General features: G+C 39.2%; 1 protein-coding gene across 1 annotated transcript; it reads right to left on the minus strand.

Annotated features, from left to right (window-relative positions):
• Positions 1-17,362: 17,362 nt before the first annotated feature.
• Positions 17,363-26,203, minus strand: LOC117324058 (tRNA (adenine(58)-N(1))-methyltransferase non-catalytic subunit TRM6-like). Its single transcript, XM_033879673.1, has 12 exons — positions 26,045-26,203; positions 24,502-24,641; positions 24,278-24,375; positions 24,088-24,179; positions 23,471-23,554; positions 22,975-23,099; positions 22,203-22,248; positions 21,311-21,749; positions 20,129-20,214; positions 19,722-19,824; positions 18,372-18,458; positions 17,363-18,003 (listed from the first exon to the last, which is right to left on the minus strand). Exons 1-12 carry the CDS (start codon positions 26,173-26,175, stop codon positions 17,905-17,907), a joined length of 1,530 nt encoding a protein of 509 aa, XP_033735564.1. The 5' UTR covers positions 26,176-26,203; the 3' UTR covers positions 17,363-17,904.
• Between the last annotated feature and the right edge of the window lie 1,084 nt (positions 26,204-27,287).

Here is a 27,287-nt window from a genome sequence, read left to right on the forward strand (position 1 = left end):
GATAGGAATTTCACTAAATTTGGTCAGAAGCATCCCTATGGGTAGGGGACTCAATTGTACAAATGATGGGGCTGACCCCCTGGGGGCCTCTGGGGCGGGGCCAAAAGGGGTCAATTAGCTATATTGATATAAACGACTTCTTCTCTGAAACCAAGCAATGGATATCGCTCATATTTGCTTGGTAGCATCACTATGGGGTGGGGATTCAAAATTGTACAAATGATGGGGGCTGACCCCCTGGGGACCTCTGGGGCGGGGCCAAATGAGGTCCATCGGGCTATATTGATAAAAACGACTTCTTCTCTGAAACCGAGCAATGGATATCACTCATATTTGCCTGGTAGCATCACTATGGGGTGGGGATTCAAAATTGTACAAATGATGGGGGCTGACCCCCAAGGGCCTGAGGGGCGGGGCCAAATGTGGTCAATCGGGCTATATTGATAAAAACAACTTCTCCTCTGAAACTAAGCAATGGATATCTCTCATATTTGCCTGGTAGCACCTACTTGGGGTAGGAATTCAAAATTGTACAAATGGTGCGGCTGACCCCCTGGGGGTCTTAGGGGCGTGGCCAAAAAGGGCCCGTTTGGCTAGATTGATATAAACGACTTCTCCTCTGAAACCAAGCAATGGATATTGCTCATATTTGCCTGGTAGCACCCCCTTGGGGTAAGGATTCAAAATTGTACAAATGATGGGGCTGAGGGGTGGGGCCAAAAGGGGCCAGTTTGGCAAAACTGTTATAAACAACTTCTCCTCTGAAACTAAGCAATGGATATCTCTCATATTTCACTGGTAGCATCCTCTTGGGGTAGGGATTCAAAATTGTACTAATGATAGGGCTGACCCCCCTGGGGGCTGAGGGGCTGGCCAGAAGGGGTCAATTTGGCTAAATTGACATTTTTAGAAATACAATAAAACCAATGTTCATGTACCCATATAAAATGCTTATGATATATTGACATAGCAATACCAGTGACAAATATGCTTAAGCATAGTTCTTGTTTCATATCTCATGAAACCAGGTGAGCGATATAGGCCCTCTGTGCCTCTTGTTTATTTTATAATATTCAATTTCACTTAGCTATTAATGATGATACACAAATTCTAGTCAATCTATTTCTTTAAGTTTGTTATATCTTCTACGCTATACATTTTTTCTTTCTTGTTTGTTCTTTATTTTTGTTTATTTCCCTTTTTTTTTGCCAAAATGTTGGATCAAATGCGACATATTTGAAACCAATTCCCAATACATATGAACACAGGAGAATTTCCTAATGTTTTTAAGTTATTTGAGAACACAAACAAAACCAATATACAGTGATCATGTTGTCAACTCTCCTCTGTTATTATATGGCAATTAGTGAATAATTTAAATGCATTAAAAGTCCATTTCTCTTATCAGGGAAGGTAAATCTGGTATTAAACAGTTAAAAATGTGTACAACTTGCATCAAATGTTGCACTTTCCTTTTAGAAATGTTGGGATGTATCAGATTGAATGTACCAGGATGGTAGTAAAGGGAAATATAAGATTGTAAATCACTGAAACAAGTCTGCCTCGTGTACATAGAATTCAGTAGTCTATCTACTACAACACCACAATCACATGCCTCGTGTAGATAGAATTCAGTAGAGCTATCTACTACAACAACACAATCACAATGCCAAGCTTTGCCATCAAATAGATATGAGAAATCATGCTATTCATTACATATATAGACTATAGAAATCATTTGTATATACATATTGTTTTTCAATGCAAAATATTCAGTTCAGTGCAGATTATTATGAATGTTTCTTGATTGTATGCTTTGTAAATATTGTTATTTCCAATAACATTTTTATTATGATGCTATTATTGATTTTATATATTGAATGATTTTAAACTTGTTTTATGTCTTAAATGTCTTCTGAATTTTTAATGGATTTTGTCCCAGGCATATACAAACATCCTGAGTGTCAATGTAAGGGTCTACATATGAATTGATGAACAAATCTGTGACTGGATGATAAATTACAATACTATTATCATGGAAAACACGAATTCCAGTGAGTATTGTAGGTGACTTTAGGATTTTAAAATGTTAGTCAAAATTTTAGATTGCCTGAAACGGCTTTAAAATACTTCTTACAATACCATGAGGTATGCTGTTTTGAATCATTTTTATGGGTTTAAGATGGTTTTCAAATAATGTCCACATAAGTATTTATGGTGCTTGAACTACTTTCTCATGTACAGATACGTTTTGTGATAATTTACAGCAGTATTATGGTGCCTATATCATCACTAACTTATACCTAAACCAAGTGTAGAATATTCAAAGGAGAATATTTCCTATACAATAACAATAACTAGCAAAAAGTGTAATGTAATGTTTTGTTTTTATTTCCAAGTCCTTGATACTTGCCCACAGTTTAAATACATGTACATGTATTGTATTTTAGTTGCTGAGGTCTTCCCATCATGAATATTTAACTCATACACAGAAATGATAACAAATTTGTAAAAGTCTTTGTTGTGATATGAATTTTGGTAATTGAGAAAAATGGAAAATACTCATTGATTTTTTTCAGAAAAAAATGCTCAAAAAATCTTCCATTATAAAATTTTAAAACAACAGTAAAATGTAATGCAGGTAATGTCCATATTGCTATAGCTTACTAAAATATATTTACATACGTTTGTACAGTAATATGTTTACTTTTAAATATTATGATTATGCTCTATGCTTATAATCTTATGTTGAAATTGCTCAATACTCATGCTCCTATTGGCCATCGTGAATTTCCTACTGCGACGCGGCCTCACACCTTTGAACACCTCTATACATATAAATAGTATATCTTGGATTACATGTTTTGAAGATGCATGTTTTGTTTTATTTTATTATCATTTTGGTTTATTTTAATTGTCTCTGACTTTGTACAAAAAATTATTGGCAAAGATGTCTGTGTATATACTTCAGAAAAAAAAAAGAAATGTTCTGACCAACTCACAAGACGAGCTCAGGTGCTTCTGTTGTGCTCAACCTTTTTGCAAATACAAAACTTAACTTCATAAGTTTCATTTTTTAATCTAAAATGTATGTGTTGAACAAACAGACAAAATTGGTGGCAGAGTTGAAATGCATGACTATACTTTTAGTATTTATAATGAAAAATATATGCTACAATTATTTATACACATTTTTTTTTACTTGGTTGCCTACTTATTACTGTCATTTTTCTGATTGGTCGAGAGTGGAAATGAATCAATTTGAGATGAGATATCTGGTACTAGCCTGATCTGAGGTATGCTGTGTCCCATTATTTTACCTATGTATTATTTCTGTTTATTACTATTGTGACTATATATAGCAGTATCACACCTGTACATTGTATGTGTCTATATAATAGGTAGTGTTTTCTGTATGTATGAAGCACTTATGGGACTGTACCTTGTTAAACCTGCCTAAATCAGACTCATCAGCATCCCCACAAAAATGATTTTAAAACTTCCTCATCCCCCAAGGGACTGGTTATCAGATCCCTGTGTTATAGAACCACCATCATCGTTGGTTTGGTAATCACAAGCAGCTTCCATTGCTCGAATGTTATAGAAACTAGTTAGGATTCTTATTGTCCCATAAGAATCCCAATAAACATGACTGTTTTAATTGACCAAGACCATGTTATGATATGCAACTCCTAACAGAAGAAATGTGTTTGACACATTTAGTTTGTACACAGTATAATTAAGTCCAAGTTAGGTCTGTTCCACATTTTATCAAGCCAGAATTACGCTGCGTATTTGACTTGTCCAATGTTAGAGGATTCTGTTGAGTCGTGAGTTAGGCAGGTTCAGTTGGCCATTGACCCAGTGCTGACACTGTTGTAAATGTCCTACATAGTGATATTTATATATATACCAGTATTAACATTTAGGGTATATACAGTATAAATGTATTATGCAAATTGCTTCTTCCAGACAGAGTTGCATATATTCCTTACTCCAATGTTGATATTAGTGTTCATTTGAAGGTGTGTTGGAGCCAGTGTTATTGTTAATGCCATGTACAGTGTCAAATTTATTCCTTGTTATTTATTTCTTGGCCAAACAGGGTCTTACTACATTTACTAGAAGTAAGAGCCATCAAGTTGGTCTAGCTTTGTTCATTTTGATTTGATTACATTCTGTTGTAATAAATTTTCGACTTAAGAATTGTGTATGGAATATACAAAAGCAGTTTTATTGGATGGGAGAGGTGGGTAAAATTAATATTAATATTAATATTACAAACAGGATAACATTTTTGCTTAGGAATGGTTAATTGTTGACAAAAGTTTTTAAAGGGAGATAACTTATAACTGTTAAAGATTGTAATGTATTATTGTCTTGAAACATGTTAAGGTATAATGTTATAATGTAACATCCATGTACCTGTATGTGTAATTGTGGCCTCTATAGTAAAAGTATAGTACTGTGAGAGGTGTAGAGTACTGTGAGAGGGGTAGAGTACTGTGAGAGGGGTAGAGTACTGTGGGAGGGGTAGAATACTGTGGGAGGGGTAGAGTACTGTTAGAGGGGTAGAGTACTGTGGGAGGGGTAGAGTACTGTGAGAGGGGTAGAGTACTGTGAGAGGGGTAGAGTACTGTGGGAGGGGTAGAGTACTGTGAGAGGGGTAGAGTACTGTTAGAGGGGTAGAGTACTGTGGGAGGGGTAGAGTACTGTGAGAGGGGTAGAGTACTGTGAGAGGGTAGAGTACTGTGAGAGGTGTAGAGTACTGTTAGAGGGGTAGAGTACTGTTAGAGGGGTAGAGTACTGTTAGAGGGGAAGAGTACTGTTAGAGGGTAGAGTACTGTGAGAGGGGTAGAGTACTGTGGGAGGGGTAGAGTACTGTGGGAGGGGTAGAGTACTGTGAGAGGTGTAGAGTACTGTTAGAGGTGTAGAGTACTGTTAGAGGGGTAGAGTACTGTGGGAGGGGTAGAGTACTGTTAGAGGGGTAGAGTACTGTGAGAGGGGTAGAGTACTGTGAGAGGGGTAGAGTACTGTGGGAGGGGTAGAGTACTGTGGGAGGGGTAGAGTACTGTGGGAGGGGTAGAGTACTGTGGGAGGGGTAGAGTACTGTGGGAGGGGTAGAGTACCGTGGGAGGGGTAGATCACTGTTAGAGGGGTAGAGTACTGTGGGAGGGGTAGAGTACTGTTAGAGGGGTAGAGTACTGTGGGAGGGGTAGAGTACTGTGGGAGGGGTAGAGTACTGTGAGAGGGGTAGAGTACTGTGGGAGGGGTAGAGTACTGTGAGAGGGGTAGAGTACTGTGGGAGGGGTAGAGTACTGTGAGAGGGGTAGAGTACTGTGAGAGGTGTAGAGTACTGTTAGAGGGGTAGAGTACTGTGGGAGGGGTAGATCACTGTTAGAGGGGTAGAATACTGTGAGAGGGGTAGAGTACTGTTAGAGGGGTAGAGTACTGTGGGAGGGGTAGATCACTGTTAGAGGGGTAGAGTACTGTGAGAGGGGTAGAGTACTGTGGGAGGGGTAGAGTACTGTGAGAGGGGTAGAGTACTGTGAGAGGTGTAGATCACTGTTAGAGGGGTAGAGTACTGTGAGAGGGGTAGAGTACTGTTAGAGGGGTAGAGTACTGTGGGAGGGGTAGATCACTGTTAGAGGGGTAGAGTACTGTGAGAGGGGTAGAGTACTGTGGGAGGGGTAGAGTACTGTGAGAGGGGTAGAGTACTGTGAGAGGTGTAGAGTACTGTTAGAGGGGTAGAGTACTGTGGGAGGGGTAGATCACTGTTAGAGGGGTAGAGTACTGTGAGAGGGGTAGAGTACTGTTAGAGGGGTAGAGTACTGTGAGAGGGGTAGAGTACTGTTAGAGGGGTAGAGTACTGTGGGAGGGGTAGATCACTGTTAGAGGGGTAGAGTACTGTGAGAGGGGTAGAGTACTGTGAGAGGGGTAGAGTACTGTGGGAGGGGTAGAGTACTGTTAGAGGGGTAGAGTACTGTGGGAGGGGTAGATCACTGTTAGAGGGGTAGAGTACTGTGAGAGGGGTAGAGTACTGTTAGAGGGGTAGAGTACTGTTAGAGGGGTAGAGTACTGTTAGAGGGGTAGAGTACTGTTAGAGGGGTAGAGTACTGTTAGAGGGGTAGAGTACTGTTAGAGGGGTAGAGTACTGTTAGAGGGGTAGATCACTGTTAGAGGGGTAGAGTACTGTGAGAGGGGTAGAGTACTGTTAGAGGGGTAGAGTACTGTGGGAGGGGTAGAATACTGTTAGAGGGGTAGAGTACTGTGGGAGGGGTAGAGTACTGTGAGAGGTGTAGAGTACTGTTAGAGGTGTAGAGTACTGTTAGAGGGGTAGAGTACTGTGGGAGGGGTAGAGTACTGTTAGAGGGGTAGAGTACTGTTAGAGGGGTAGAGTACTGTGAGAGGGGTAGAGTACTGTGGGAGGTGTAGAGTACTGTGAGAGGGGTAGAGTACTGTGAGAGGGGTAGAGTACTGTTAGAGGTGTAGAGAACTGTGAGAGGGGTAGAGTACTGTGAGAGGTGTAGAGTACTGTGAGAGGGGTAGAGTACTGTGAGAGGGGTAGATCACTGTTAGAGGGGTAGAGTACCGTGAGAGGTGTAGAGTACTGTTAGAGGGGTAGAGTACTGTGGGAGGGGTAGAGTACTGTGAGAGGGGTAGAGTACTGTGGGAGGGGTAGAGTACTGTGGGAGGGGTAGAGTACTGTGAGAGGGGTAGAGTACTGTGGGAGGGGTAGATCACTGTTAGAGGGGTAGAGTACTGTGAGAGGGGTAGAGTACTGTGAGAGGAGTAGAATACTGTGAGAGGGCTAGTGTACTGTGGGAGGGGTAGAGTACTGATAGAGGGGTAGAGTACTGTGAGAGGGGTAGAGTACTGTGGGAGGGGTAGAGTACTGTTAGAGGGGTAGAGTACTGTGGGAGGGGTAGAGTACTGTTAGAGGGGTAGAGTACTGTGGGAGGGGTAGAGTACTGTGGGAGGGGTAGAGTACTGTGAGAGGGGTAGAGTACTGTGGGAGGGGTAGAGTACTGTGAGAGGGGTAGAGTACTGTGGGAGGGGTAGAGTACTGTGAGAGGGGTAGAGTACTGTGAGAGGTGTAGAGTACTGTTAGAGGGGTAGAGTACTGTGGGAGGGGTAGATCACTGTTAGAGGGGTAGAATACTGTGAGAGGGGTAGAGTACTGTTAGAGGGGTAGAGTACTGTGGGAGGGGTAGATCACTGTTAGAGGGGTAGAGTACTGTGAGAGGGGTAGAGTACTGTGGGAGGGGTAGAGTACTGTGAGAGGGGTAGAGTACTGTGAGAGGTGTAGATCACTGTTAGAGGGGTAGAGTACTGTGAGAGGGGTAGAGTACTGTTAGAGGGGTAGAGTACTGTGGGAGGGGTAGATCACTGTTAGAGGGGTAGAGTACTGTGAGAGGGGTAGAGTACTGTGGGAGGGGTAGAGTACTGTGAGAGGGGTAGAGTACTGTGAGAGGGGTAGAGTACTGTTAGAGGGGTAGAGTACTGTGGGAGGGGTAGATCACTGTTAGAGGGGTAGAGTACTGTGAGAGGGGTAGAGTACTGTTAGAGGGGTAGAGTACTGTGAGAGGGGTAGAGTACTGTTAGAGGGGTAGAGTACTGTGGGAGGGGTAGATCACTGTTAGAGGGGTAGAGTACTGTGAGAGGGGTAGAGTACTGTGAGAGGGGTAGAGTACTGTGGGAGGGGTAGAGTACTGTTAGAGGGGTAGAGTACTGTGGGAGGGGTAGAGCACTGTTAGAGGGGTAGAGTACTGTGAGAGGGGTAGAGTACTGTTAGAGGGGTAGAGTACTGTTAGAGGGGTAGAGTACTGTTAGAGGGGTAGAGTACTGTTAGAGGGGTAGAGTACTGTTAGAGGGGTAGAGTACTGTTAGAGGGGTAGAGTACTGTTAGAGGGGTAGATCACTGTTAGAGGGGTAGAGTACTGTGAGAGGGGTAGAGTACTGTTAGAGGGGTAGAGTACTGTGGGAGGGGTAGAATACTGTTAGAGGGGTAGAGTACTGTGGGAGGGGTAGAGTACTGTGAGAGGTGTAGAGTACTGTTAGAGGTGTAGAGTACTGTTAGAGGGGTAGAGTACTGTGGGAGGGGTAGAGTACTGTTAGAGGGGTAGAGTACTGTTAGAGGGGTAGAGTACTGTGAGAGGGGTAGAGTACTGTGGGAGGGGTAGAGTACTGTGAGAGGGGTAGAGTACTGTGAGAGGGGTAGAGTACTGTTAGAGGTGTAGAGAACTGTGAGAGGGGTAGAGTACTGTGAGAGGTGTAGAGTACTGTGAGAGGGGTAGAGTACTGTGAGAGGGGTAGATCACTGTTAGAGGGGTAGAGTACCGTGAGAGGTGTAGAGTACTGTTAGAGGGGTAGAGTACTGTGGGAGGGGTAGAGTACTGTGAGAGGGGTAGAGTACTGTGGGAGGGGTAGAGTACTGTGGGAGGGGTAGAGTACTGTGAGAGGGGTAGAGTACTGTGGGAGGGGTAGATCACTGTTAGAGGGGTAGAGTACTGTGAGAGGGGTAGAGTACTGTGAGAGGAGTAGAATACTGTGAGAGGGCTAGTGTACTGTGGGAGGGGTAGAGTACTGATAGAGGGGTAGAGTACTGTGAGAGGGGTAGAGTACTGTGGGAGGGGTAGAGTACTGTTAGAGGGGTAGAGTACTGTGGGAGGGGTAGAGTACTGTTAGAGGGGTAGAATACTGTGAGAGGGGTAGAGTACTATGGGAGGGGTAGAGTACTGTTAGAGGGGTAGAGTACTGTGGGAGGGGTAGAGTACTGTTAGAGGGGTAGAATACTGTGAGAGGGGTAGAGTACTGTGGGAGGGGTAAAGTACTGTGGGAGGGGTAGAGTACTGTTAGAGGGGTAGAGTACTGTGAGAGGGGTAAAGTACTGTGGGAGGGGTAGAGTACTGTTAGAGGGGTAGAGTACTGTGAGAGGGATAGAGTACTGTGAGAGGGATAGAGTACTGTTAGAGGGGTAGAGTACTGTGAGAGGGGTAGAGTACTGTTAGAGGGGTAGAATACTGTGGGAGGGGTAGAGTACTGTGAGAGGGGTAGAGTACTGTTAGAGGGGTAGAGTACTGTGAGAGGGGTAGAGTACTGTTAGAGGGGTAGAGTACTGTTAGAGGGGTAGAGTACTGTTAGAGGGGTAGAGTACTGTTAGAGGGGTAGAATACTGTGAGAGGGGTAGAGTACTGTGAGAGGGGTAGAGTACTGTGGGAGGGGTAGAGTACTGTGAGAGGGGTAGAGTACTGTTAGAGGGGTAGAGTACTGTGAGAGGGGTAGAGTACTGTTAGAGGGGTAGAGTACTGTGAGAAGGGTAGAGTACTGTGAGAGGGGTAGAGTACAGTTAGAGGGGTAGAGTACAGTTAGAGGGGTAGAGTACTGTGAGAGGGGTAGAGTACTGTGAGAGGGGTAGAGTACTGTTAGAGGGGTAGAGTACTGTGAGAGGGGTAGAGTACTGTGAGAGGGGTAGAGTACTGTGAGAGGGGTAGAGTACTGTTAGAGGGGTAGAGTACTGTGAGAGGGGTAGAGTACTGTTAGAGGGGTAGAGTACTGTGAGAAGGGTAGAGTACTGTGAGAGGGGTAGAGTACAGTTAGAGGGGTAGAGTACTGTGAGAGGGGTAGAGTACTGTGAGAGGGGTAGAGTACTGTTAGAGGGGTAGAGTACTGTGAGAGGGGTAGAGTACTGTGAGAGGGGTAGAGTACTGTGGGAGGGATAGAGTACTGTGAGAGGGGTAGAGTACTGTTAGAGGGGTAGAGTACTGTGGGAGGGGTAGATCACTGTTAGAGGGGTAGAGTACTGTGAGAGGGTAGAGTACTGTGAGAGGTGTAGAGTACTGTGAGAGGGGTAGAGTCACTGTTAGAGGGGTAGAGTACTGTGGGAGGGGTAGATCACTGTGGGAGGGGTAGAGTACTGTGAGAGGGGTAGAGTCACTGTTAGAGGGGTAGAGTACTGTGGGAGGGGTAGAGTACTGTGGGAGGGGTAGAGTACTGTGGGAGGGGTAGATCACTGTGGGAGGGGTAGAGTACTGTTAGAGGGGTAGAGTACTGTTAGAGGGGCAGAGTACTGTGGGAGGGGTAGAGTACTGTGGGAGGGGTAGAGTACTGTTAGAGGGGTAGAGTACTGTGAGAGGGGTAGAGTACTGTGAGAGGGGTAGAGTACTGTGGGAGGGGTAGAGTACTGTTAGAGGGGTAGAGTACTGTGGGAGGGGTAGAGTACTGTGGGAGGGGTAGATCACTGTGGGAGGGGTAGAGTACTGTGGGAGGGGTAGAGTACTGTGAGAGGGGTAGAGTACTGTGGGAGGGGTAGAGTACTGTTAGAGGGGTAGAGTACTGTTAGAGGGTAGAGTACTGTTAGAGGGGTAGAGTACTGTGAGGGGGATAGAGTACTGTGAGAGGGGTAGAATACTGTTAGAGAGGTAGAGTACTGTGAGAGGACTAGTGTACTGTGGGAGGGGTAGATCACTGTTAGAGGGGTAGAGTACTGTTAGAGGGGTAGAGTACTGTGGGAGGGGTAGAGTACTGTGAGAGGGGTAGAATACTGTTAGAGAGGTAGAGTACTGTGAGAGGACTAGTGTACTGTGGGAGGGGTAGATCACTGTTAAAGGGGTAGAGTACTGTTAGAGGGGTAGACCCCGGAGGAGATATAACTGTGATGTATAACTAACTGGTTGTGTTATGTGTTATCATTTCTGAATCAGGACATATTTGGTATCACTAAAGAGATTTATTCTCATTTTAAGGTGGAATTATAACATCAAATATGCATTTTCAAAAAAAAAAGGCTTTTTTTAAATTGATTTGACAGCTAACAGCAAAGTTACCGGTGTAGAGATTATGTTGTTTTTCTAGATAAATGTCTATATTTGGTATGTATATTGTGAGCGTATTGTTATACAGTAAGTTACTGTACATATGATACACGTTTCATTTGTAGTGCTTTGTCATTTTGTATCTTGGCTTCCAAAACCATTCATATTACGACACTTATAATGGATCCATAAGTATATCTTCCACAGAATGAACTTTCTACATAGCTGATTTATCTGATAAATGTCTGTGTAACATGTTAATTATAATACAATAGCAGATAACAACAATAAATGGTGCCTATGACATGCAGATTATATTTTTTTCTTGAAAAAAGACAACTTTCAATATTAATGTTAAAAAATATTGTTATTGCTACATATATCAAATAGTCTTTATCAGTGTAGTAGTATATATCACGGCTGAATAAGATAACGCAATTGCCATGATATTGATAGACATAAAATAATGTCCACCTCCTAAGTTACGACTTGAACAGTAATGGATTTTGGAACTTTTTAAACGTCGAGTAGTTCATGGTTCGACATCAATACATGTAACAAGCTTGGCCTGTACGAAGGCCACAGGCCAATCTAATCTAAACAGCTTTTAACTAGAAGGAAGGAAAACTTTGTTTTATTTAAGACGAAATTGAATTCCAGAATAATCCTATTTGATCTACTTTCTGAGGAATACAATATGCTTCACCTATATTTTAACCCTATCGCCATCAACACCAGCTAGTGGGCAGTTCAAATCACTCTGCTATTGCTATTTGTTAAAGATAAAGATATTTCTGAAACTTGATGTCTTGGTCCATGGTTGTACCAATTTGATGTTTTGTTGAATCCGGAAAACAAAATGGCCAATAGGTAACCATCTTGTATTTTGACAGTAAATTTTTATTCAATGTTCAGTGAAAAGATCCTCCTAGGATCTCTTGTTGTAGAGTACAGGTTTTACCAACTTGATGAGAAATAGGCCATATTTGCTCATAAACCTTTTCTCTTGATTTCTGTATGGTTTTCACATTAAAAAGATATTCTATATGAAATTAGAATTCATTTAATACTTCCAACCTGAGAATATAGCTGCAATGTAATAAACTGCACAGCATTTTTGAGGTGTTTGGATTATTCTATAGCTGTGCATGTGGCCAGCCTATATTGTCAGGCAGATTTTGCTGTTTGTAGTTGATAAATTTTTCACTAAAAATTATATTTGTTTGCTGCTTCCTGTTGAACCTGGTTGTTTGGATGGCCTTTCACCTAGGCGGTCGGTGTTTGATTCCCCTATCAGACATCAAAGGTATGGGGTCAACTATCTGACCACGTAGGGTTACCTGGATCCTCCGGTTTCCTCCCATAGCAAGACCTCTCACACCATCCAGGCCAACAAGTGTGGTTAATACAAGTTGATATAACAAAGTTTACATTCAACATGTGTGTTTTAATTTCAAAAAGTTTATTTTATCCTGCTATTTTGCACTTGTATAGCTATAGGATTGTTGCTTGCTTGTTATTTTAAGTGAATGTTTTATTTTTAGCTTTTTGTGTTTATTATACCAAATTCAAATATTCTAAAAGGTGTGTTTAGTTTTAATATTTAGTTTTAAAATAAGATCATTTCTTTGAAAATATGAAGGAGGAATTTTCAAAATCCACTACTCATGATCAATCCAAAATTACACTCCAAAAACTGTTGACAAGAGACAACGTAGTTTTCGACTATCGAATTATAATAATGTATACCCTGTGAGTGACCCCTGGATCAATTTAACATGGGGGTCAAAATACCATACTACACCGGTAATGATTTCAATACAGGTCAACTGATTTTTGGCAATTATTTCAACCGGTCAATTTATGACCTCACTTTAAAGTTGGTTGAATGGTTATCTGTAAATGCTAGTTGACCAATTACAAATTCTGGTCAACTGAATGTTTTTTTTAAGAAATGGCTGATGGTATGAAAGCAGAGACTGAAGTATATTTGCTATAGAATCTAGTTGATTACCTCATTCTCTAATTCATATATATTTACCTCAAATGTCACCATGGTTTATAGTTTTATCATAAACATTGTTTAGAGTCTTGTTTTTCCTAATCAAAGCTAGTTTTATTTCACACCAATCTTTACAGTTTTTGTATATGATTGTAAAGCTCAATATGCTAGTATGTTTACAATGTAGTATTTTTTGTTTACCTGTGTATATTTATATCCACATGAGTGATGCAGGCCCTCTGGGCCTCTTGTTTGTTTACCTGTGTATATTTATATCCAGTAAAGGCTATATCAAACCTGATCAATGTAACTCAAATTATTATCACCAAATTGTATTATCACTACAAACATCTAAAGAGATCGAGTTCTAGGTTTGATTACTTGTATATAAATTCTTATGGCAGTGGGGGAAAATATTCCAGTTTATCATATACACCAGTAAATAAACAACCATATTATTCCTGTAGTAAATTGCTATTTCCTATATAATTTTAGATATTGTAAGACAATGCTTGATTAGTACACACTTTAAACCTATGTTTTAGTTATTAATGATTTTTAAACATATTAGAATAATTGCAAAATATAGAAAAATGTTGTCAAATATTTAGTTTCCTTGGAAGTTCTCTGTTTGAATTAACAACCTTGAAAACTGTCAGTGTTATTTTCCTCTTGTTACTATTGTCTTACAGTGTGGGATATTCAACAGGGTCAAGTACATTTTTGGGCTTGCTTGCCCCTTCAGAGTTAACTTATGCCACAGTGCAGTTTCCATTGTCAATATATTCCTTTAAAGAATGTAAGTCTAAACAACTGGGTTTTTTTTAAGGATTTTTAGTTCACCTGAGAACAAGTCTCAGTTGACCTATTGCGATCGCCTTTTGTCCGGCGACCAACATAAACAATTTACATTTTCAACTTCTTCTTGATAACCGATTTGCTCAGGGACCTATTATTGGTTCTGTATCATGCTGTGATGAAGGGCTACCAAGTTTGTTCAAATGGATGACCTTGACCCTTCATTCAAATTCACAGGGGTTAAATATGCTAAAATCAAAGACTTTAACACCTCAGGTGATCATAAAGGCCCATGGTCCTCTTGTTACAAAACTTGGTACAAAGCTTGCCTGGGGAATTAGTGTTATTAATCAATGAAGAGATTAAGTCCAGTATAAGGTGACATTATACACAGGTCAGTCAGAGGTGCAATCACAACAAAAAATTATATGTCCTGGGCCAGTATAAGGTGTCAAATATAAAGGTCAGTTTGAGGTGCCAATTAACAGTAGAAATTATATTGTGTCCTCGGTACATATACGGTGCTGTAAAATACAGGTCAGTTTGAGGTGATGGTGCAGTAGAGATATTGCGTCCTGGGACAGTATAAGGTATAATTAAATATTGCGTCCTGGACCAGTACAAGGTGCCGTTGTATACTAATGTTAGTTTCTGGTGCCTTTACAACAGTCTACTCTTGAGTTTTGGATATTATCAATAAAGTCTTTTCACCCTGAATCTGTATTTGAAGTTATTTTTTAAAGTGTATATACTTTGTCATATTTACTTGAAGTTTTAACTATTGTTGCTTACCAATATTGTATAATGGTGCTTACTCATGCACTCATACCACTAAATGCAGATTTAAAGGTCACCAACGAATGAAACAGTAAACACCTAACCCAAAGGTCAACAAACTAAAGGTTAACATCTAACCTAAAGGTCAACATCTAACCTATAGGTCAACACCAAACATAAAGGTCAACAACAAACTGGAGGTCATCAATTATTGCAAAGGTAAACTCCTAACCTATAAGTCAACATCTAACCTAAAGGTCAACACCTAGCCTATGTCAATTATACCTAACCTAAAGGTCAACACCTAGCCTATGTCAATTATATCTAACCTAAAGGTCAACACCTAACCTATAAGTCATCATCTAACCTAAAGGTCAACACCTAATCTATACGTCAACATCTAACCTAAAGGTCAACACCTAAAGTAAAACTCAACACCTAACTTAAAGGTCAACACCTAACCTAAAGGTCAACACCTAACTTAAAGGTCAACACCTAACCTAAATGTCAACACCTAACTTACAGGTTAACACCTAACTTAAATGTCAACACCTAACCTAAAGGTCAACATCTAATCTATACGTCAACACCTAACCTAAAGGTCAACACCTAAAGTAAAAGTCAACACCTAACTTAAAGGTCAACACCTAACCTAAAGGTCAACACCTAACTTAAAGGTCAACACCTAACCTAAAGGTCAACACCTAACCTAAATGTCAACACCTAACCTAAAGGTCAACACCTAACCTAAAGGTCAACACCTAACTTAAAGGTCAACACCTAACTTAAAGGTCAACAACTAACCTAAATGTCAACACCTAACCTAAAGGTCAACATCTAACCTAAAGGTCAACACCTAATCTATAGGTCAACACCTAACCTAAAGTAAAAGTCAACATCTAACCTAAAGGTCAACACCTAACCTAAAGGTCAACATCTAACCTAAAGGTCAACACCTAACCTAAAGGTCAACATCTAACCTAAATGTCAACACCTAACCTAAAGGTCAACATCTAACCTAAAGGTCAACATCTAACCTAAATGTCAACACCTAACCTAAAGGTCAACATCTAACCTAAAGGTCAACACCTAACCTAAAGGTCAACATCTAACCTAAATGCCAACACCTAAAGTAAAAGTCAACACCAAACAAGAGGTCACCAACACCTTAAGAAAAGTTAATGTATAGGTCACCACTTAACATAAAGGTCACCTTACATAAAAGTTACCACCTCGTGTAAGTTTAACACCTATATGAAAGGTGAACAGTCAGGTCAACACCTACTGTAAGGTCAACACCTAATGTCAGGAAAACACCTCATGTCAGGTCGACACATGGTGGAAGGTCAATACATGGTGGAAGGTCAACACCTAATGTCAGGTAAACACCTAATGTCAGGTAACACATGATGTCAGGTTAACACCTAATGTAAGGTAAACACCTAATGTCAGGAAAACACCTCATGTCAGGTTGACACATGATGTAAGGTCAATACATGGTGGACGGTCAATACATGGTGGAAGGTCAACACCTAATGTCAGGTAACACATGATGTCAGGTTAAAACCTAATGTAAGGTCAACACCTAATGTCAGGTAAACACATGATGGCAGGTCAACACCTAATGTCAGGTAAACACCTAATGTAAGGTAAACACCTAATGTAAGGTCAACACCTCATGTAAGGTAAACACCTAATGTAAGGTAAACACCTCATGTAAGGTAAACACCTAATGACAGGTAAACACCAAATGTCAGGTAAACACCTAATGTCAGGTAAAAACCTAATGTCAGGCGAACACCTAATGTCAGGTAAACACCTAATGTAAGGTCAACACCTAATGTCAGGTAACACCTTATGTCAGGTAAACACCTAATGTAAGGTCAACACCTGATGTCCGGTAAAAACCTAATGTCAAATGTCAGGTAAACATCTAATGTCAGGTAAAAACCTAATGTCAGGTCAACACCTAATGTCAGGTCAACACATGATGTCAGGTAAACACCTAATGTCAGGTCAACACCTAATGTCAGGTAAACACCTAATGTCAGGTAAAACACTAATGTCAGGTCAACACCTAATGTAAGGTCAACATCTGTTGTCAGGTAAACACATGTCAGGTAAACACCTAATGTCAGGTAAACACCTAATGTCAGGCAAACACCTAATGTCAGGTCAACACAACACCTAATGTCAGGTAAACACCTAATGTCAGGTAAACACATGATGTCAGGTAAACACCTAATGTCAGGTAAACACCTAATGTCAGGTAAACACCTAGTGTCAGGTAAACACCTAATGTCAGGTAAACACCTAATGTCAGGTAAACACCTAATGTCAGGTAAACACCTCATGTAAGGTAAAAACCTGATGTAAGGTCAATATACATGGTGGAAGGTAAAAACCTAATGTCAGGTAAACCCCTTATGTCAGGAAAACAGCTAATGTCAGGAAAACACCTAATGTCAGGTAAAAACCTAATGTCAGGTCAACACCTAATGTCAGGAAAACACCTAATGTCAGGTTAACACCTAATGTAAGGTAAATACCTAATGTTAGGTAAACACCTCATGTAAGGTCGACACATGATGTAAGGTCAATATACATGGTGTCAGGTCAACACCTGATGTCAGGCCAACATATAATGTAAGGTCGACATGTGATGTAAGGTCAGCACATGATGTAAGGTCAACACATAATGTCAGGTCAACACATAATGTCAGGTCAACACATGATGTAAGGTCAACACCTAATGTCAGGTAAACACATGGTGTAAGGTTAACAAATAATATAAGGTCAACAATGAAAACTAACTAATGTAAAGGTCATCACCCATAACTAGTAAAAGGATTTACTGAACAATGATATCAGCGTTAATATTTACTGTGTACAAGTTAATGTGAAGAGAAGTTATCACAACTGAAGAGACAATTTACTATTAAGTACAGATAGTACAGATGAAATGAGAAAGAAAAGTGACAAGATCAGTTTTATTGACATTTGTACAAAGCAACATACTTTTATCAAGGTACAATAATTCATTATATAATCATAGATAGTAACAGCTTTAAATAAAGACAAATAGCATTTTATATGTATAACCATCACAATATTTTCAATGTCAACTCAAGATGTTTCAATGTAAATTCAAATATACTCAGCAATATTCATTATTTCACTTTTTGAAAAATATGAACCTGGAATACAGATCTACAAGCAAATACTGTCCGTTATACATTAAAACCTGACCAATTCAAATTAGGTTTTCCATCGACACTGATATTGGTTCATTAATAATGAAGAAACCTTTTTATGAATTAATGTCTCTGTAGCGCAGGAACACCATGTCACAGTATACAAATATTTGAGAAGCTGCCTTGAACCTCTATATTATAACAGGCACACAAATTATTTAATTTCAGTATCCAGATTGAGAGTAGTTACTAAGGGGCACTGTGATTATTAATAGCTGTCTTCTTAAGTTTGGTTGACTAAATGGCTGGCAGTAAGGTATCACCGTGATGTGTCAGATTTGTTTACTGTCGTGGCCGTCAGTAGGTAGCCACCTCCTCCACTCATAGTTATCATAGGGTGGGTCCGCATCTCCATCACCTCAAATAAGATTTACAATGTAAGATTTACAAAAACAAAAACAAACAAAAAAAACAAAAATTCACAAAAGAATATTTTCTTACTTCAAAAACAACAACTCCACTCTTACAATATAAGAATATTCCCATACTACAAAGCTTTCTTCACTTCATATAGAATAATGATAATTTACACCATCTTAAAAATTATGAGTGTAAGTTATCTCCCTTGAACAAACTTTGAATCTAAGTGGTATGATAGCGTGTAACCTCAGGTACCATGTCAATCAAACAATCATTATTACATTTTATTCATTTATTTATTGATATATCTATTTAAAATAATTATCCTATTGAGACAATCACTATTCTCTAGCTATTTGTACCTACTTGGTACTCCCTCAGCCAAGCTTCTGTGACACGGTAGTTTACCATACCCCCTTCCTTCCTCAGGTACTCATAGCAGTCCAAGATAGGCTGAAACACAGACACCAAAATCACTGAGGAACTGTATAAAAAGTAACACAAGCTATAAAAATCATCAGCAGGGAGGCTGTGTAAACATAATGTTACAAATACTAATGAGTTGCTTCAGTTTATCACAACACTAGAAACTGTTTAATTGTCGCAGCTTAGAATCATTTACTTTTTAGAGTGTATGGCATTATGTAGACAGGTTAGGAGTTCTCTGTGTCAAATATATAGATGTTTTCAATAGGCCACTAATGTGTATTAAATTGAATTTATTTTTAAAACTAAATTACAACAATGGCACAGTGAATTGTTATTGAAAATCAGGTAATTATTTTGGTGTCCTAGTAGCATTTTATCATATTTCCCTTATTTAAATATGATTTCCTTACATAAAGATCATAAATAAAGTAAACGTAATTCAATCAACATATTGGATCATCTCCTTTAATTTCTTTTCTTACATCTTCATATACCATGCGTTGCATAATGAACACTTCTATTATTCAAAACCTCAGGAGTTAGAAAACCTTTGTAGTTAAGAGAGGAAGTTGGTTTATAAATATGTCAAAATAGGTACATGAAAGTAAAGAATAAACAAGGTACAGATACAGGAAAGACAGATACAGATACACGAACGACAGGTACAGATACACGAATGACAGGTACAGATACACGAACGACAGGTACAGATATAGATACAGGAAGGACAGGTACAGAAACAGGAAAGACAGGTACAGAAACAGGAAGGACAGGTACAGATACAGGAAAGACAGTTACAGATACAGATACACGAACGACAGGTACAGATACACAAATGACAGGTACACGAATGACAGGTACAGATGCACGAATGACAGGTACAGATACACAAATGACAGGTACACGAACGACAGGTACAGATACACAAAGACAGGTACAGATACACAAATGTCAGGTACAGAAACAGGAAGGACAGGTACAGATACAGGAAGGACAGGTACAGATACAGGAAGGACAGGTACAGAAACAGGAAGGACAGGTACAGAAACAGGTACAGATACAGGAAGGACAGGTACAGAAACAGGAAGGACAGGTACAGAAACAGGTACAGATACAGGAATGACAGGTACAGATACAGGAATGACAGGTACAGATACAGGAAAGACAGTTACAGATACAGGAACGACAGGTACAGATACAGGAAAGACAGTTACAGATACAGGAACAACAGGTACAGATACAGGAACAACAGGTACAGATACAGGAAATACAGGTATTGATACTGACCTCCTTGTACTGTCCAAACACTACAACGGGACGTGATGGAGCAATATACTTCAACAACGCCAGCACAATTGGTGTGGGATGGAACTTGCATGCTACAATCAAACTGAAAAACACAAATTTACAAATCAAACCAGAAATGTTCAGGTTACAAGAAATATATTAAGGCAATCATTTCACTTATCAAAAATAAATTAAGGTTATGCCAAAGATATATTCACATTTTTTTTTAAATTCTTAAAATTAGGCAAAATTTATGAGGAAGACTTTTTTATCATCTATACGTCAGAGACTCAATTAGTCCACCAAAACAAAAGAACAAAAATAAAACATAAAATGTGGAATAAATTAATGAATAGGACATCAATTATTTGAATTATAAATTCTCTATGTTATCAAGTGTGTATTACCAGTCAATGTTTTTCTCCAGTATAAGGTCTCGGGCTTGTTGTATCTTTTGCTCTCGTAGTTGTCTATTTGCCTCTCTATCAATTCCCTGAAATGGCAACAGCTTTGAAGAGTAAATGTATTAACAGAAAAAACCTGAAATATTACAAACAAACATGTGCAGAAACAGAGGCCAATTGTATAAACTGAAAGACTGCAACATTGTCTCCAGTCCTGATTATAGAGACAAGAGGCCCGGAGGGGCTGTATCCCTCACATGGACATTTCAGTGGCAAAACACTTTTCATTCAACCCAAATGACTTGACCTTTGACCCAGCGACCTTAACCTTTGGTCAGTTGACTCCTTGTTCAATTCTGGCCAACAAGATATTCATCAGCGAAATGATACAAAATTTTACCAGGACCTTTAACTTAATGACCTTGATTTTTTACCTTAGTTAACATTTTTGTGAATAGTACATCTTGACCAAATTTCAAGTAAATCGGTCAATATATAATAAAGTTAACAGATGGGAACTAAATTTGAGGATGAACAGACCGACAGCAGGACAGACAGACAGAGTGATTGTTAAAGGGCACCCATATCTCCAATATGGGGACCTTAAATCAAGATAAAATCATGTCATTCCTACAAAAGAAAGATTTAAAAGAATTAGCTAAAATTCTCATATTGGGTCCCACCCCTCAGATGCCCCAGACTCACCGTTTACCAAGGCTATACAAAATCATTTTGCAACCCAAGAATGGTTCCGACTGAACTTGAAGAGAAACCTGCCACTGAAACAGAAGGAATTTGAAATATTTCCCCTATTGAGCCCTTACCCTTCAGACCCATGGGGATCTACCCTCACTGTTTATACAAATTAGGTTCCCATTCACCAAAGCATGCTTCAGACCAAATATGGACCAAATCCTTGAATTCCTACTGAAAGAATTTGCTATATTTCCCCCTATTGGGCCCACCCCTCAGTCTCCTGGGTGGTCAGCCCCACCATTTGTACAATTTTCAATCCCCACCACCTAGGGATGCTTCCAGTCATATAAATTTAAATTGTTATCATTGGTTAGGAAAAATTTGCTTAAAGAATGGTTGATGGATGGACAGACAACAGGCGACAGATGATGGACGGATGAGATGCCTTCAGATCAAATGAGCTAATGATATACTGCATGTAGGTAATACCTTTTTCTTTCTTTGTTCCATATCAGTTTTGACTAGATCATTCTCCTTCTCAACTTCCATTTCCTCTGAGCACCCTGGGGTTTCTTGAGAATCAGTATCTCCCACACAATGCTCTGTACATTCAATGTTTGTTGTAGTTCCTTGTGACTGTGTTGATGTATCTACAGACATATCTGTCACACATTTAGAGCTTGTATCCTCAGCTGTTTCCAGTGTCGACACATCAGTCGTATCTGTGGCGCATTGTGAATTTGTATCCTCAGTTGTCTCCCCTGAACATTTCACATTATCTGCCCCATTGCTACTTTTGAAATCAATCTTTCCATCAGAGTTGTCTGTCTTTGTTTGATCACACTCAATAGTATTGACACGGTCTAGAGGATAATTGTATAAATTGTTCAGAATTTCCTCAGAGAAGTCGAATGAGTCCAAGACAGGTCTGAAAAAAATAAAACAATTTTTAGCATCCCGTTCAGCTATAAAACATGATATATTTAATCTATTGCAACTTATTTTCAATTCATCAAGCTTTGTAAAATGATAAACAACCTAATTTAGAATTTCAAAAGTTAAGATGTAATTTATTTATTAAATTTCAGTCACTAATCATTGCACAATCCTTTAAAATTTGAATATTCTTAAACTGTGAATATATGGTGTGATATTTATCGTTGAATAAGCTCCCTACCCCAGGGTAAAGTTCAGTACCATTAAATTTAGGGAAGGCTTTTTGTGGATCACGTTTAGCTTATTACTCCAAAATTGATGAATCTGTAAAAATGAAGGCGGCAGCTTATTCATAGACAGGGCCTTATTTGTGAAGAGAAAGGGTAAACATTCCCGTTATCATCATCCTTACTTCCTGTAGATCGTTTTAATGATATATAGTTACCTTACTGCTGTTGGTCCTTGATGGAAGTGTATAACTTTCCCAAAACCTGAAACAATCATAATTTCAATCTTATTTCAATTTGAAAAATATAAATTGCCATCAAACTTGTACCACAGTCAGTCGCTAGACAATGTTTAAAGGACTGAAAGGAAGGTAACTTCATTGTCCACAACTATTCAATAATTGTCGAAAAAAGCAGCAATTAGTCAAATGTATATACCCGGTATTATTCCTTTGCAAATCAGATTCATTCAAATATTCTGAAAAGAATCAATAACATTGACATATCATACCCCAGGCCAGCAAGTGAAGATCTGGCACAACAAGTAAGACCTAATGCTGTATACTAAACAATAATACATTCCTATCAAAACCATTAAACAATAACGCATTTCCATCAAAACCATTAAACAATAACGCATTTCCATCAAAACCATTAAACAATAACGCATTCCGTTCAAAACCATTAAACAATAACGCATTCCTATCAAAACCATTAAACAATAACACATTCCCATCAAAACCATTAAACAATAACACATTCCTATATCAAAACCATTAAACAATAACGCATTCCTATCAAAACCATTAAACAATAACGCATTCCTATCAAAACCATTAAACAATAACGCATTCCTATCAAAACCATAAAACAATAACGCATTCCTATCAAAACCATTAAACAATAATGCATTCCGTTCAAAACCATTAAACAATAATGCATTCCTATCAAAACCATTAAAATCAAACTGATAATGCATCAACTACTTACCCCCGAGTCTCTCCATGACGGCCCCCACAACTAGCCCCATGCAGGTGTCCACCACCGCCACTGTGGAGTGTGCCCTGACATTCCCTCTACTGAGGATTTGAGCCAGACTGTCCACTCTCATAAAACTGTAACAGGTTACACACAATTCTCAAAAATACAGAAAAGCAACATACAACTGAAATTATCTTTAGGAAATCCAGTAAGCAGATGAAGGGCTAAAATCTCAAAGTGGCTTGAAACAAAATTTATGTGATTTGCAATTGAAGGGCTAAAATCTCATAGTGGTTTGAAACAAAATTTACGTGATTTGCAATTGAAGGGCTAAAATCTCATAGTGGTTTGAAACAAAATTTACATGATTTGCAATTGAAGGGCTAAAATCTCATAGTGGTTTGAAACAAACTTTACGTGATTTACAATTGTTTCCTATTAGATCCAGTTTACCATTCCTTATTTACCTATCAGATTACAGGCTGCTGTTTTTCTTCCTACTTACCATATTCTAGATGGGTTCTTGGCGTGATGCATCTCACATAGTAGTCGAGCAGATGGCTTCAGAATTGTGAATTCCAGAAGATGTCTTGAAAAAGAAACATTATTTAAATGATTAACTTCAATGTCCATTCATTTCGGGGGGGATAATTTCACGATTTTGATATGTAAACTATACGAGTGGGGGTAATTTTCACAATTGATCCACCTTCGTTTGTGGTTAAAGATTATGTAAAGTGCTATCAAAATAATGCGCTTCGGGAAAATATTCACAAACAAAAGGACTCCGCGTATGTAGCGTTAATTTCCCCCTCGCAAAAACTTCAACGTTTAAAGTGTAACGGAGCCTAGAACACTTAGGAGGTAAGGGTATGATAGAGCAATAGTTGGGAGCAATCTTATAGGAGAAAGAGAGAGAAAAAAAAAAAAAAAAGATGTATTTACCCATCCATGTGGGTTTTATTTGGGTTTGATATCGACATTTGCCCCTGAACACCTCCATCTAGGTCATATACCCAACCATGTAGGTTTTATTTGGACACTTTTTTTTAACATTTGCCCTCTGGACACTTCTATCTGAATTAATAAGAGTGAATGATATCCATTCATATGTACACTTACTTAATTTTCTTTTTCTTGATCCACTTGGCTTGGGCAAATACTGTCTTGGATTGAAAGGTTGAACTGTTCTCTATAAGCTGATCAATAATTTCCTAAGTAATAAAAGACAAAATATTTTGTAATGAAAAGGTTCAATGATCGAGTATAAAATGAATACTTTTAATATATGTTTGTTTTTTCAAGAACATACCTTTCCTTTGATGCCATCTTTCTTCATCTTCTCTATGTCGTCTCGTGTGAGTTTCTGATTACTATCCAGGTCCAGAAGATCCCTGTTATCTTTACCACCTAAAACAATAAATGTGTTCTTTATTATAATCAACAAACCAGGAACATGCTGAGTAAGTCGGATAATGTGTATGATGTGAAGAGCTACATTAAGAGGGACAGGGTGACATTGGACATTAGCCTTACCTTCTGCCAAAGCTTCCTTCTCCGATAGTGTTGATTTCTCCACTTTGACCATCTTTCCACCTTTTACTTCAAATGTAGTTCCATAGGGGTGACCAATCGTACCATCTAAGGTAAACTTTGCTTTCTCTAGCCATACTTGTCTAGAATACAAAACAATTTGTTACAAACTTTAGTTTTATCTGTAAACCAGGTATCACCAGGACCATAGTACTTTAGTTTACACAGGTGCCCAATTTATAGTCTGGGGAGGGGGGGGGGGGGGGGGGGGCGGGAATTAAGTGCATGTGATTTATATATACAAAACAGTGATTATCCATTTGAACAATCAGCTTAACAAAAAAGGCAAAATCTGACATATCTGATCCCTCAATAAATGTAACATATTTTCCAAAATGCTATCAACTATATACTGTAAGTTACTGATAACTTCAAGTAAAGGAACATAACCTGACCCAGGTTTTTCCCCCCCGACATAGATTTTCTGTGTCTTAAACGCAGAAAGAAAATACAGAACCCCCAAACAAATTATCTGTTATAATTAATACCAAGTGGCTTGGCCAGTCACCAGAAAGGAAATCAACCACAAATACATTGTCTATGGACATTTACTCTGTCTATAGGCAGTGACATCAGTTATTATCTTGGGAGTGGGTGCACCATCACACAAGATCTTAAATGGAGCAATTACATCAGGAACATATATGTGACAAAGCAAATTGTACGCACCATCAGATTCCTAAAACGGAACATCAACTTGGAAAGTACCGAATAAAAAGCACATGCCACCCTAGTTAAACCAGCTGTGGAGCATGCAAGCATTGTATGGGACCCCAAACATCAGAAAGACATTGAAAAGGTGCAATTATGGGCTGCTAGAAATGCCACAACACATTGACAGACAGCTAGTGTCACCACATTAGCCGAGTACCTTGCATTGGTCAATGGTTAGGCGTCGTTGCAAGTCAGAAGACAACAAGCAAGATTATGTGTCTCAACATGATCCACCACAATTTCATGTATACCAACTCCAACATGCTAATATCACCCAGGAGACAATCGAGGAACTCACAACCTTTCCTACCAAATTCCATCATGTGGTAGTGACTATGGGAAGTATACCACTGCAAGCATAATTAGGAAATAGAACCCCTTACCAACAGACACTTTCACCTCAGATGACCTGGAGGTATTCAGATCCCTATTACCTTAGCCTAATAACGTCGTTTTAGCTTGTTTTAACCAGCATGACGAGTGTATACATTACAGAAAAAGGAGATAAAGCAACATTAGTACTTTCTCTGAAATTTTTAGGTGGTAAAATCTCAGTCAAAGCTGATAAGATAATGGTTATTCCAAGATATTTCCTAAAATGTATATTGTGAACTTGTTTTAGCTTCGTCTTACAGGTGAAGCTAGTGTCTGCTACAACGTTTCAGAAATCGGTTCTGTACTGTATAACTACATGGGGTAGGTTTTCATTGCTTGTCTACTTTCATTTTGTAGAACTTCCAGTAAATGCTTTCGGAAATCATAAATTACTTACCTGTGTTTCCTAATCAAAAAAACTTTAATGTTTTTTCCTTTCTTCAAGATAATCTGATCGCCTTCCTTGATAATGTGCTGGGCAGAAAGATTCTCGTGATAAGTATCAGCTGCTAGTGTTTCAGTGGCCATGCTGTTGGTTTCAATGTGAAACACAAGCTACAAAATTCATCACTACATTACCTTCCAAGCAAGCGTCTGCGGCACCTAAAATTCGGCATGACGTCACACATACAGCGCCATCTGTAAACAAACACACGTGCTACAACTGTCTGACGTTTGAACGCGTCTGCAGGGAGTCAATGGGAGGGACCGATATAAACCGTAGGGAAGATGCCCAAATTGGAGGAAAAGTTAAAGAAAGTACCAAAGAAACTGTGTAAAGCATTGAAGTCCAGACTATTATTTTTCAGTCAAAGAATTTCAGAAAAACAACAAAAAAGGACTGCTAGATCTTTGTATTCACGCTATTATAGTCAATCTGTTGTGTCTTTCAAAGAAAGTCTTGATAAGTCTCACAGCTTTTACGTCACAAAGAGGACCAATTACATGCTTTTATCATGCCAAGACCACCAAGACACGGCTGATTTATTGAAAACTCATACGTTTCATGGTGTGTTTTTAGCATCTGGAGAAATTCAGTCAAATAAAATTTTCATATTGTCAAATGTAGATAAAAACAATAGTTGTTCACACCAGGCCGTTGTACATATAAGTCCACTAAGTGTCAAAATGAGTCGAGCCAAAAGCATTGACTCCTTGGAAGCATGCAGTCCTGCTCATTCGTCTTTATCATGCACAAAGGCTATTACAAGGAGAATGAAATCCAACAATAGTGGGAAATACTCCAAGTTCATCCCAGTGTTTGATGCAATGGGTGATAAATACCCTCGCGGTTCCATCTCGGACAGATCTTTACTTTGTTGGCTTGATTTACAGGCATGGTATGTCAACTATTTAGAAGATAAACTGAACAAAAAAAGCCTCCTTGAAGTAAACAGGGACTCCAGAAAAGGTTGTGATGATATGGAACTGTATCGTCCATCTCTTAACCAAGGAAACCAACCAAGAAAAATACATGAAAATTGTGCTTTAGATAATGACAGGTTTGGCAAAAGAAATGAAGAATACCTCCAAACATTTACTAAAGACCCTGAGGATGATGACAAATTGTCAATACAGATTTATGTAAAAATGAACAATTCTTCGATGAACCTTTGCAGACTAAAGAGTGAAATGATTGT

The sequence above is a fragment of the Pecten maximus genome, chromosome 3 (genome assembly GCF_902652985.1).
Source record: "Pecten maximus chromosome 3, xPecMax1.1, whole genome shotgun sequence".
Lineage (NCBI taxonomy): Eukaryota > Metazoa > Mollusca > Bivalvia > Pectinida > Pectinidae > Pecten > Pecten maximus.

Excerpts from the sequence above, each read along its gene's own strand:
- LOC117324058 (XM_033879673.1), bottom strand. The coding sequence starts at position 26,175 with ATGGCCACTGAAACACTAGCAGCTGATACTTATCACGAGAATCTTTCT. Across the intron at positions 23,555-24,087 it reads ATCAAGAAAAAGAAAATTAA|ACATCTTCTGGAATTCACAA; the intron begins GTAAGTGTACAT and ends TTCTTTTTCAAG. Across the intron at positions 23,100-23,470 it reads AAGAACCCATCTAGAATATG|TTTTATGAGAGTGGACAGTC; the intron begins GTAAGTAGGAAG and ends AACCTGTTACAG.